The following is a 12,160-nucleotide window of genomic DNA, read 5'->3' on the forward strand; positions in this document are numbered from 1 at the left end:
TGGAACTGGAGAGTTAGTTTTATTGCGAACAGAAGCTGAATAAGTATAATGGACACTTTATTAAGAAAAGAACTTACTATGATGGTCAGGCAGGTTAATAGCAACAGTGCTTTGAAAAGGCACTTCTCGTCTAAGCCCATGCCATATACTTTCAAAAAAAAAATCCAAATCTATCTTGCTGGACTAAAATGTGTATCCTTATTTTCAGGGAGATAAAATTTTCTGAAACTTACTTTTATTTTTGTACAAGCTGATCATAACCTAACTACATGTGTACACAACCCTAAACTTGATTCTAAGTTAGTCAATATCTTGTTTTCCAAATTTGGTAGATAGTTCTCCCTGAAAAATACATCATTTGAAAAAGTGGCCAAGTGCCTCTATATTAATACCTGCTATCATCTACAGCAGTGTTTCTCAACCTTTTTGATACCAGGGACTGGCTTGCTCCCTTTCTAAATTGTGTCAGGGAAATATCAGGGACCGGTGCCGGTCCACGGACCGGTCGCTGAGAAACACTGATCTACAGGCACTGGTGAGAGCATTGAGCTATCCAGCAACCTGGTTGTACTCACAGTTCTGACAAAAAGTGAACACTTCTAATGAAATAGCCTGCTCTCTGGAAAGCTACGTTTAAAAAAAAAGGTATGTTTGTTCCCAAGCTGAGAGCACATACTGAAAGCTCTAATTTTGTAACAACCGAAAGTCCAGAACTGACTGCAGACTTTTCCATAGCAGATTTCAAGTTGGGGGTGACTACAGTTCCCTGTTCAGTTGACCGGGAAGATGAGTTTTTTCCTGAGCGTGAAACTGGGCTGTGGCATCTGCTTCCCTTGGTTCAGCCGGTCATTCTTCCTGCTCACCTCCCGGTTCACTGCTGTCAGGATCGAGAGAATATCCTCTCCTCTGCCAAAAAATTATAATCTCAGCATTAGCAACAGCAAAGGGGTTCACCTAACCTGCTGTCCACTAACACCTTTTGATTGCTTAAAGATGCTACTACATTATCCCATATCCTGATCAAAGCCAGCAGTGCTTGCTCTGTGGAACGAGCAAATAATGGATTTAACTTTATTATGCTACACTGAACAACTTACAATGGCTGTTCTGTAATTGCTGTCTTCTAAGCAAGTGAGTTGGACCCTATTTAGGTATTTCTCTTTGTATGTATGTAGGAGCAGTGTGTGCGTGAGATTCTCTCTATTATTTTATACAGAGAGAGACCTGTCTCTGTGTGTACAAATACATGGGTGTGTAGGTACATGCTCCCATCCCTGCCTCCATACATATATCCACAGATACCTGCCTGAGGTGCAACTCACTTATGTAGGAGACAGCAATTATAGATCAGTTGTAATAGGATTTTATATTATACATGTGTGTCACTGCTTCATCCTCAGATTTACACAACACTTGTATCAATGAGGGTTGTAGGGTACTCTCCCTACAATCACTCCAGGTGAGGCAGATGTGTGCAGACAACACCCAACCACCCCACTAATTGCACCACGTGTATAAAGCTTTGTCTACACAAGAAGCTAGCACTGGTTTAACTTGTCAGTTTAAAAACTGACATAGTGTAAGGGTATCTGCATAGGTATTTGCATCTGTTTAACTAAATCACCGCTTAAGTTCAACAGGTGAAATTTTGTATAGACAAGGTGTAAGGCTAAAAATGAAGAGGTGACAAAATGTATGTACATGTACAAATCCGTGTTAATGCTTTTATGAATAAGATAGAAATAAGTTGTACTAACCGTGGACAGCTCTTCTCCAAGTGCTCGCACAGTGATTGTATATACCAGGTGCCCTGGGTTGTGCTTCTGTAGGAAACAAAATCTTTCATAGTGGCCATTCCAAGCAGGAAGTCTGCCTCATCTGGAATGCACTCCAGTTGAAATCTTGCATCTGCCTCTACAGAAGAATCCAGCTCTGCAGAATCTGTTTCTATATGTACCCCTCTCTGGAATGTGTCACCTTGGCAGGCCTGAATGAAGAATACTTTTGGTTTTCCAGCAAGTGAGGGGCAGTTCATGCCAGTGAAAGAAGTGGTTAGTTCCTGGATAGGTGTTTCCTGCCCATCAGTACCAAATACGATGCCTTTATCACCATGGGAGAGGATGCAGCAAACAAAGCAGTCCCGGTCACGATGGTCCATGTTCCTGTAGACGTGCACTGTGTGACGGATTTGTTCTGCAGTGAGGTCTTTGTGTTCTGCTATCTCAAAGTGAAGTTTGGTAAAGACCTTTCTCAGAGCCGCTGGAGAGTAAACAGAAGGGGCAATGGGGGGAGACATTTTGTAACTTTTACTAAATAAATTAATCAGTAACTAAAGAGAATTAAGTTCATGCTTTTCCCCACACCCTTATACATTTAATTCCACACCCCCATCACTTATGTTTTCAGAGTGGGAATTTATCTCCGCTACCACAGCAATGAGCATGCGAGAGGAAAAGAGGGGATCTAAGGGCCTGAACAGTAGTGATCTGATATTGTCAATATTGTCATTCACAACTTGCATGATAGAATAGAGAGCATACTTTATAAATTTGCAAATGAAATCTTTCTTGAAATGTGGTGCCCAGAATTGGACACAGTGCTCCAGCTGAAACCTCACCAGTGCCAACTAGAGCAGAACAATCACCTCCTATGTCTTATCTACAACCTTCCTGTTAATACATCCTAGAATGACATTTGCTTTTTTTCCCAATAGCATCACATTGTTGACTCATTAAATTTGTGATGCAGTATAATCCCCAGATCCCCTTCTATAATATGGCTGCCTAGCCAATTATTCCCCATTTTGTGTTTAGGCATTGGATTTTGTCTTCAGAAGTTCAAAGACCTGCACTTGTCATTATTGAATGTTGTCTTACTGATTCCAAAACAATTCTTCATTGTATCAGGATCATTGTGAATTCTAATCCTGTCCTCCAAAGTGCTGGCAACCCCTCCTAGCTTGGTGTCAGCTACAGATTTTACAGGAGTACTCTCTACTCCATTATCCAAGTTGTTAATGAAAATATGAAATAGTACTGGATCCAGGACAGACCACTGTGGAACCTCACCTGATATATCCCATCTCAGTTTGACAGTGAACGCCGTGATAACTAGTTAAGTACATTTCATACAATAGGCCAGACCTCTTCCTCTTTCTCAGATTACTCCAATTTCCCTGGAGTTCACAGATATGCAAACTGCGCCTGAATTTTTCTAGTCCTTGCTGTACCTGCATCAGCGTCTGTTCCGTTCCGGTCTTTTATGTTTTGAAGTTTAGGCACCTCTGATCTTGCTTTTGTAAAGTCATGATTGTTTAGGATCAGGCAGATTCCACGGGGCTGGCTGCTCATTTTGTACATGTCAGGCTGTTCGGGAAAACAGATGAACAACAACTCACAACCTGAGCTGCGGCAACCAGCCATTCACATTTCATATACTCCTGCTGCATGTTCAATGGGTTCAGCCTAATGCCCAGTTCCAGTGCACAGCAGCTGGAGAGCTGCACTAATGGGGCAGCCAACGATTCTCCCTACACCAACGTCTCTTCATTGCAGGCTCTGTGCCACCTGCTTCTCTCCTTGGTGTAGGGGGTGAGCTGAGGCCGGGATGCTCCATCAGCTACTTAGTCACCATGGCTGCAAGTGACATAACTTAGGGGCATCCCTTCCGCCTACCTCAACCACCTTCTTCTCTCCTCACATTCTTGCTCCAACTCACCTATTCTTATCCTCACACAAAGTGCTCCTTCCCCGCTGTCTGATGTACAGGCCCCATCATCCCCGCCAGCTACCCCTCCAAACATTCCCTCACTGCTCACTTCACACCCATTATTCATCCTGCCCATTGTCTCCCTTGGTTTTCAGTCTGATTGCCTTTGCTTGTACCGGCCCATTTCCTTCCCCTGCCTCTGCTCTTCTCCACTTTACATTTAATTTTTTCTACCCATAAATCTCTCCCCGACCCTGCTCGTCGCTCCCACTTTCTCTGTCCAGTCCAGTCTCCTGCCCTCCCCATTCTCCCCCCACCTCCTGTGAGATCTCACCCTGGGATCGCTTCCCACCCTCCCCTAGTATCTTCCCCCATTGGAGCCACCCCCGATAGTCCTTCTCCTCAATCATATCCTGCCTGCCCCTGACTCTTTCCCCCATCACACAACTCCCTTCTGCTCCAGCATCCAGCCCTTCCCCATTCTACTGCATCACATCTCCCTCTGCCTTAATTCTGCCTCCAGCACCTTCTCAGTCTCCTCGTCCATGGCCACCTCCTGTCAGGGTTCACCCTCTGCCTGTTCTACATCCAGCCCAACCCCTTCCTGTGGCCCCCTCTGCTCCCCTCAAAGGGGCCTGTCTGGTCATCTTCACACTCACACCTATGCTCTCCTTTTCCCCCAGTACTCCGAAGCCTTCCTGCCTCCACCGGGGACCCACAACAGGGGGACAGGCAGAGACAGGGCTATTAGGCCAAGAGCAGAAGGGAATGTTAGTACCCTCTGCTGTCCAGAAGTGAAACTGCAGGGTTTACAGCCAAAGGAACATTTTTACCTGATTTTTTTCTCTGTTAGCAGCTTCTCTCCTTATTCATTACTCATAGCTCATGCCCCTTCCTGTGGCATTTGGGGGTGATCCAGTGGTATTGCTGGAGGCTCCAGGGCTAGGCTGAGTTGCCACCCTCCAGCTTTGGCCACCCTGCTGCAAGCCCCAGCAGCGCTCTTTGCCTCCCCACCCCCCCAGGGTATTTTTGGTAAGCGTCAGGGACAGGTCGTGGGCTTCTGTGAATTTTTTATTGCCTGCAACTTGTCCCTGACTTTTACTAAAAATGCCCATGACCAGAATCTTAACCTTAATCGTGAGAATCCCTCGACTCACAGCCGAAGGAAGAGGAGCTGTGTAGGAGCCCCCACGCACCTGGCAGGGACTGGATCCTCTCAGGGTTTTTTTCCCCTTCCAGCCTAGCTCTGTTGCAGGGATTGCCCAGCACTGGCCTGATAGCTTCCTCCTTGTCCTTATACTCTCCCTCAGAAGCCTCACTGAACATTTCTGCATTGGAGTTGTGGCTCCTGAGGGCAGGAAGGGCCTGGGCCCTAGCAGCACAAGGGTCAGATGGCTGGGACCAGGCAGGGCATACCTCCCTTGCTGTAGAGCCTGCAAATGCTTTTTCAGAGAGAGGACCACTGCTTAGATTTAAAACGGGATGTTTACAGGATAGCTTTGCCTTTCCAGAGCAGGGGCAGAGGACTCCAGGAGGGAGGCAAGGTGGCTGAAACCACCATGCTGCTTTTCACTAGATCCAAGGGCAGAGGAGGAGGAAGATTAGAAGTCTCAACTGCACAATAATGAATAAAAACAAATTTTTAAAATAAAATTGACAGGAGAAACTGATCCACCACCATGTTCCACCTGAGACTGGCGCCCTGAGCTGAAGGACGGAGACCAGTCCTGGAGCCTCCAGCAACAATGCACCACCTCCACAGGTAAGGTCAGCCCTGAGTAACAAATGAGGAGAGACACCTGTGCAACAGCAACTCCTGTAGGGTATCTGGAGAGGCTGAGCGTGAAGTAGAGAAACAGGGCCTTATAGAGCTGCCATCTCTATAAAACTGTAGCATTCTGTTCTTCTAATGAATGGCAATATTTGGAAGCATCAAATGGGTTGGGGGTCAGGATGAGATATTTAGCATTTAGCAGGATAGCTGCTGATCAAAATTTTCATCTTTGTTTAAAAGAAAAACCCAACCATCCAACCCTAACACAGAGCCACTCCACTCTCTGGCACTGCTTATCAGTGTTAACTCTCTCTGCCCTTCCTCTGTTCAAGAAATGGGCCCCTTCCAGCTACCCTGTGAAACAAAAGACTTCAAATAACAGATTTGCTGAAGCTTAATAACTGTGCCCCATTCTGCCTGTGCCCCAACTGACACAGCTTCAGAAGAACAAATATCCCATAAGTGACCTGTTTCCGCCTCACAGACAGCCTCTCTGCACAGACAAAAAAACTCGCATCAAAATTTCCAGCTCATGCCAATCATTGAAAGGCTATCATCTGTTGCCACAAGCTTGTAGGGTTTTGTTTTCATAGACAGATCTGTCTGCTGCTTGATACTCTCCCTTCCTACCATCTGCCCAACACAACAATATCCCATATACAGCCAGATTCCCTAAAGTAACTTTAATCCTGATTTACCTGCTGGATTTCTTCTTGGATGCCTGGAGAATCCGATGCAGGTTGAGAAGGCCAAGGGCTGTCCTGGACTAAAATAATCCAGAAAGAGACAGTCAGGCATAGAACTAGGTAAGGCATAACATTTTATCATCTGGGAAATTGTTACTTTAAAAGGTCCACTAGTCTGCTCTTGAGACACGTGTGTAATTCCTGTTAGCAGCAATGCAAGTACAATGAGTAAGTGCTACCCTCTGACTTCAGTAAGGTGTGCGGAGGGGTTGGTTGCAAAAAGTTTTTTGTTTCAAAGTAGATGAACTGGAGTAAAATGACACAGGAATTGATCCTGTGCCAACTGGAAAAAAAATTACAAAAATATTAGGAGCAGGCCCCTAATATTTCGCTTCTTGTGTATCAAGGTTCACTGCTAGGATAATAGCTATTTATCTAATGGGTTTTTCATCCACTCTCACAACTGTGCTGGCAAGCCAAATACTTAACTGGTAAAGCTATTTATCCAATAGGAATTTCAACTCCCTATCTACTGTACTGACAAAAGCCAAAGTACGGGTAAAGCATGAATTTTCAATGAATTTTCTATGCTTCAAGAATGGCTCCCTAGTCCTTTCCTATTTTGGTACATAATGGTGAAACCATTACATGGTAAGTGAGTAGCTTTAAAATCACAGGGACTTTCTGCACGGACCCTGACAACTGGATCTATAGCACCCACTCCCTTTCTGGCTAACACCAGATTAACTCTATGAAATCTCCCTGCTTCCAGGAATGGATTTTGGAAGTTTCAGTGTGCCACCACCAAAAAATGTATAGAATGAAAAATAATACCACCTCCCTGGCAGCTAGTGTTCTGCAACTATAGATCACAAAATACTTTTAAAAGGAGATCATTATCATTATCCCCCACTTTACAGAGCTGCCCAAGGTCACCCAGCACGCCACAGACAGAGCTGGTATTAGAACAGAGATCATCCAAGTCCCAATACAGTGCTCTATCCAATAGGCCACATAGTCTGCTGGGGAGGCAAAGATTTCTTAGAGTCCTTAACTAGATACACTGATATTAAATAGATCATTTTTTCCTTGCACTCCTTGGGGCCCAGAGCCTGCATCAGTTTCTGTGCAGCATCTCAGTAAAGTCAATGAGACAGCACATGGATCTGTGTTCATGGAGCCTGAGGCAGGACTACAGACTGTGTATAAAATAAAATACCTGCTAAAGACAGCAGGCATCTCTGATACTCCTTGCATATTCATTGCAATAAAGAGCATTTTTAAAAGAAAATCTCATAGACTTTAAGGTCAGAAGGGACCACTATGATCATCTAGTCTGACCTCCTGCACAACGCAGGCCACAGAATCTCACCCACCCACTCCTGTAACAAATCCCTAACCTATGCCTGAGTTATTAAAGTCCTCAAATAGTAGTTTAAAGACCTCAAGGTGCAGAGAATCCTTCAGCAAGTGACCCGTGCCCCATGCTGCAGAGGAAGGCGAAAAACCTCCAGGGCCTCTGCCAATCTGCCCTGGAGGAAAATTCCTTCCTGACCCCAAATATAGCAATCAGTTAAACCCTGAGCATGTGGGCAAGACTCACCAGCCAGCACCCAGGAAAGAATTCTCTGTAGTAACTCAGATCCCACCCCATCTAACATCCAATCACAGACCATTGGGCATATTTACCTGCTAATAATCAAAGATCAATTAATTGCCAAAATTAGGCTATCCCATCATACCATCCCCTCCATAAACTTATCAAGCTTAGTCTTGAAGCCAGATATGTCTTTTGCCCCCACTACTCCCCTTGGAAGGCTGTTCCAGAACTTCACTCCTCTAATGGTTAGAAACCTTCGTCTAATTTCAAGTCTAAACTTCCTAATGTCCAGTTTATATCCATTTGTTCTTGTGTCCACATTGGTACTAAGCTTGAATAATTCCTCTCCCTCCCTGATATTTATCTCTCAGATATATTTATAAAGAGCAATCATATCTCCCCTTAGCCTTCTTTTGGTTAGGCTAAACAAGCCAAGCTCTTTGAGTCTCCTTTCATAAGACAGGTTTTCCATTCCTCGGATCATCCTAGTAGCCCTTCTCTGTACCTGTTCCAGTTTGAGTTCATCCTTCTTAAACGTGGGAGACCAGAACTGCACACAGTATTCCAGATGAGGTGTCACCAGTGCCTTGTATAACGGTACTAACACCTCCTTATCTTTACTGGAAATACCTCACCTGATGCATCCCAAGACCGCATTAGCTTTTTTAACCGCCATATCACGTTGGCGGCTCATAGTCATCCTGTGATCAACCAATACTCCGAGGTCCTTCTCCTCCTCTGTTACTTCCAACTGATGTGTCCCCAATTTATAACCAAAATTCTTGTTATTAATCCCTAAATGCATGACCTTGCACTTTTCACTATTAAATTTCATCCTATTACTATTACTCCAGTTTACAAGGTCATCCAGATCTTCCTGTATGATATCCCGGTCCTTCTCTGTATTAGCAATACCTCCCAGCTTTGTGTCATACGCAAACTTTATTAGCACATTCCCACTTTTTGTGCCAAGGTCAGTAATAAAAAGATTAAATAAGATTGGTTCCAAAACTGATCCCTGAGGAACTCCACTAGTAACCTCCTTCCAGCCTGACAGTTCACCTTTCAGTATGACCCGTTGTAGTCTCCCCTTTAACCAGTTCCTTATCCACCTTTCAATTTTCATATTGATCCCCATTTTTTTCAATTTAGCTAATAATTCCCCATGTGGAACCGTATCAAATGCCTTACTGAAACTGAGGTAAATTAGATCCATTGCATTTCCTTTGTCTAAAAAATCTGTTACCCTCTCAAAGAAGGAGATCAGGTTGGTTTGGCACAATCTACCTTTTGTAAAACCATGTTGTATTTTGTCCCAATTACCGTTGACCTCAATGTCCTTAACTACTTCCTCCTTCAAAATTTTTTCCAAGACCTTGTATACTACAGATGTCAACCTAACAGGCCTATAGTTACTCGGATCACTTTTTTTCCCCTTCTTAAAAATAGGAACTATGTTAGCAATTCTAACTAGAGTAACTATGAAAAATAAAAAAAAAATAAGGGTCTTTAAAACAGTGGGTTTGGTTAGACATGATCAAATAAATAGAGCTCACTTTGTAACTATATATAGAGGTGGGGACAAGACAGGTAGGTGGATTAAAAAGAATGTGACAGATGTGGGGGGAAAAGGTGAAAATTAATTAAGAAAGTTCTAAATGGCATCTCCTTAGAAGCTAATCTGTCAGTTACCTTCAGAGACTCCTGTTTGGCCTCCAGGTCTTTCCGGGATGTACATTTCCACTGCATACGAAAGAAATTCATTGTTTAGCTATAGATGCTTAGCATATTAAACTGATCTGTCAATTCAAAAGTAACTGATGTGAAAGAAGCCATTTTTACCATTTCGGTCTAATTCATACTCTTCAATTTTCTTCAGAAGGCTTTTGTCAATTTTCTCACAAATAATCTTGAGGGTTTCTAGGTTTTCTTCTGCCAATAGTCCCTTCTTCTCCATCTCAATGAAAACATCGATCAGTGTCTGGGCAATTAGAAAGACAACTTCCTGTTAGAGATAGAATTTACTTTCCCTCCACATTCTCCAGTCTAGAGGCGCCTCCTCTTGTGGAGCCATATCCTCAGAGGCACTGATCATCCTCCACACCACTGTGAATAGAGGCTACTCCGACCCGGGTAGGATGGAGCCCCACAGTGGTGATCTCATATTTATACTGCGCTGTTCATTTAAAGGATTCCCATGGGGCACTAACGATTTCTTAACTACGTATTGGAATCACTTCGACTACCCCTCAAGAGCAGCTGCCTCTGGAGGGAAAACAGGTAAAGGGGTTTCAACAGCAATAAGTGCAGTGGAACATAGGCAGGCAGAACAACAGGGCCCCATAGGAATCTGATCATGCCTGAGCATTCATCTGACTCAGCAGAAGGAACCAAGACCTCAGTTCCATCTCTCATCAAAAGATGATTCCTCCAGCAGAGCAGAGCCCCCATCTCCATCTCAGATCTGACGTGACTTCTTTGTGTATTTTTCTTTGTAATGAGAGAAAATGAAGTGTTCAATCCTCTTGGGTGTTGTGGATTGGGAGAGCAGAGGAATAGAGTGGGGCAGCCATGCCTGCATGCTTCGTAGCTGCTGTTTTCATTGGTTTCAGTAAATCTCCCACAATGGCCTGGACCAAGGAAGTCTGAATTATGCAAGTTAGTTAAGGCTACGTTTTAGTCATGGATATTTTTAATAAAAGTCAGGGGCAGGTCACGGGCAGTAAACAAAAATTAATGGCCCACAACCTGTCCATGACTTGTACGATATACCCCTAACTAAATTGGGGGGGGCCAGCCCAGGGGTCCTGAGGTGCTCGGGGGGGGGAGAGTGGGGGCAGGCCAGGAGGCACCACAGGTGCTGGCGGGGACAGCCCGGGACCCTGCTGGTGCTGGGGGGGGGTGGGGAGTGGGCAGAGATTGGTGGGCCAGCAGGCTCCCTACCTCGCTCTGCACCTCCCCAGAAGCAGCAACATCCCCCTCCCTCAGCTCCTAGGCGGAGGCATGGCCAGGCAGCTCTGCGCACTGCTGCTGCCTCTGCCTCAAGCGCCAGCTCTGGAGCTGCCATTGACTAGGAACTGTGCCTGCAGGTGGAGGCAGTGCAGAGCTGCCTGGCCACGCCTCTGCTTAGGAGCTGAGGGAGGGGAATGTCACTGCTTCCAGGGAGCCCCCCGCGGTAAGCACCACCCAGAGCCCTCGCCCCCTCCCAGGCCCCTGCCCCCTCCCACACCCGTTTCCAAACTTCTGCTGCTGCTGGGGGAGGAGGGTACGATGGCCCAAGACTGCCCCAGCAGCGGCTGGTGCGACTGGCCCAAGGGCTACCAGAGCTGCTTAGGTGGCCCCCGGACCAGCCGCACTGGCCACTGCAGAAGTCACGGAGGTCCCGGAAAGTCACAGAATCCGTGACTTCCATGACAAACTCGCAGCCTTAAAGGTAGCATGCTTCAATAGTTAGGGCACTAGGCTGGGAGCTGCTGTTCCACTGACTCACTGCACCTGATCTGAATAAATCACTTAATCTCTGTGCCTCCATTTCCTCATCTATAAAATGGGGATATAGTGCTCACCCACATTCGTACAGCCCTTTGAGGTCAATGGAAGAAAAGCACTAAGTATTATTTTATTGACTAATAATCCTTATTGATAAGAGCCATTTCTTTTGATTAACTGGTTAAGTGTCTGAGAAGGATGACAGCCACTTAACGGGATCTGGTGACAAAAGCACTCTACGTGTGTGTTCTACCCTTTCCCCTCTACTGTTTCTATTTTGTCTATTTAGATTATAAGATCTTCAGGGCAGGGAACTGTCTACTGCTTACTTTGTTTATACACTATCTAGCACAATAGGGCCGCAGTCTGGACACTACAGTAATAAATATGATTAATAATAATGAAGCATATACGTCATCTAGTCCCTAGCCAGAAATATTCCTGACTGGAGGTGGGAGGAAGGGAAGCAGTGTTAAGATGTGGAAACATAGGGTGTTTCCCAAAGAAGCCCTGTTCTCCCACTACACCCTAAACAACTTCTGGATCTGCTCAAAGTAATGAAACTATTCTTACCATCTCGTTGTCCAGCTTGCACTTTGGAAGCTCTTTGATCAGAAGAAACTTCAAAGATTTCAACTCATCTGTTGTTATGTTTTCTGAGAGCTGGAAGAGCAGGTACCTGGTGGGAAAACAGGGAGTTGCTTCGCTCAGTATGAGCCAGTTGGTATCCTAGCTTTATTTAATACTGTGCTGGCAAGCTGCTGAGAGCTCACTAGAAGCAAACATGGCACAAAATGTAAAAACTGTATGATATACACACACACAAAATGTATTTTTTTCCCCACACAGACACAAATGTTAACACAAAGGAAATTGATTTTTTTAACCTCACTTGGTCCCAGG

General features: G+C 45.0%; 2 protein-coding genes across 5 annotated transcripts in view; one reads left to right on the forward strand and one right to left on the reverse strand.

Annotated features, from left to right (window-relative positions):
- FLACC1 (flagellum associated containing coiled-coil domains 1) overlaps window positions 1-5,425 on the forward strand; it is a 31,683-nt gene extending 26,258 nt beyond the window's left edge. Inside the window, exon 18 of one of the 2 annotated variants that reach the window (XR_008446721.1) lies at window positions 5,369-5,425. The gene's annotated coding sequence lies outside the window, so the exon portion shown is untranslated. Of the gene's footprint in view, window positions 1-1,920; window positions 2,011-5,368 lie in introns of those variants that run through there. The other variant, XR_008446720.1, reaches the window with a different exon arrangement.
- The window catches only part of CASP8 (caspase 8), a 21,254-nt gene continuing 9,094 nt past the window's right edge, over window positions 1-12,160 (reverse strand). For all 3 annotated transcript variants that reach the window (XM_054044766.1, XM_054044769.1, XM_054044767.1), the window contains exons 3-9: window positions 11,831-11,936; window positions 9,611-9,749; window positions 9,461-9,511; window positions 6,181-6,248; window positions 3,230-3,365; window positions 1,758-2,259; window positions 1-906 (exon numbers count right to left, since the gene is read on the reverse strand). In XM_054044766.1, the coding sequence (XP_053900741.1) occupies window positions 771-906; window positions 1,758-2,259; window positions 3,230-3,365; window positions 6,181-6,248; window positions 9,461-9,511; window positions 9,611-9,749; window positions 11,831-11,936 (1,138 nt within the window). In that variant the 3' untranslated portion in view covers window positions 1-770. The remainder of the gene's footprint in view (window positions 907-1,757; window positions 2,260-3,229; window positions 3,366-6,180; window positions 6,249-9,460; window positions 9,512-9,610; window positions 9,750-11,830; window positions 11,937-12,160) is intronic.

The sequence above is a fragment of the Malaclemys terrapin genome, chromosome 11 (assembly GCF_027887155.1).
Source record: "Malaclemys terrapin pileata isolate rMalTer1 chromosome 11, rMalTer1.hap1, whole genome shotgun sequence".
Classification (NCBI taxonomy): Eukaryota; Metazoa; Chordata; order Testudines; family Emydidae; genus Malaclemys; species Malaclemys terrapin.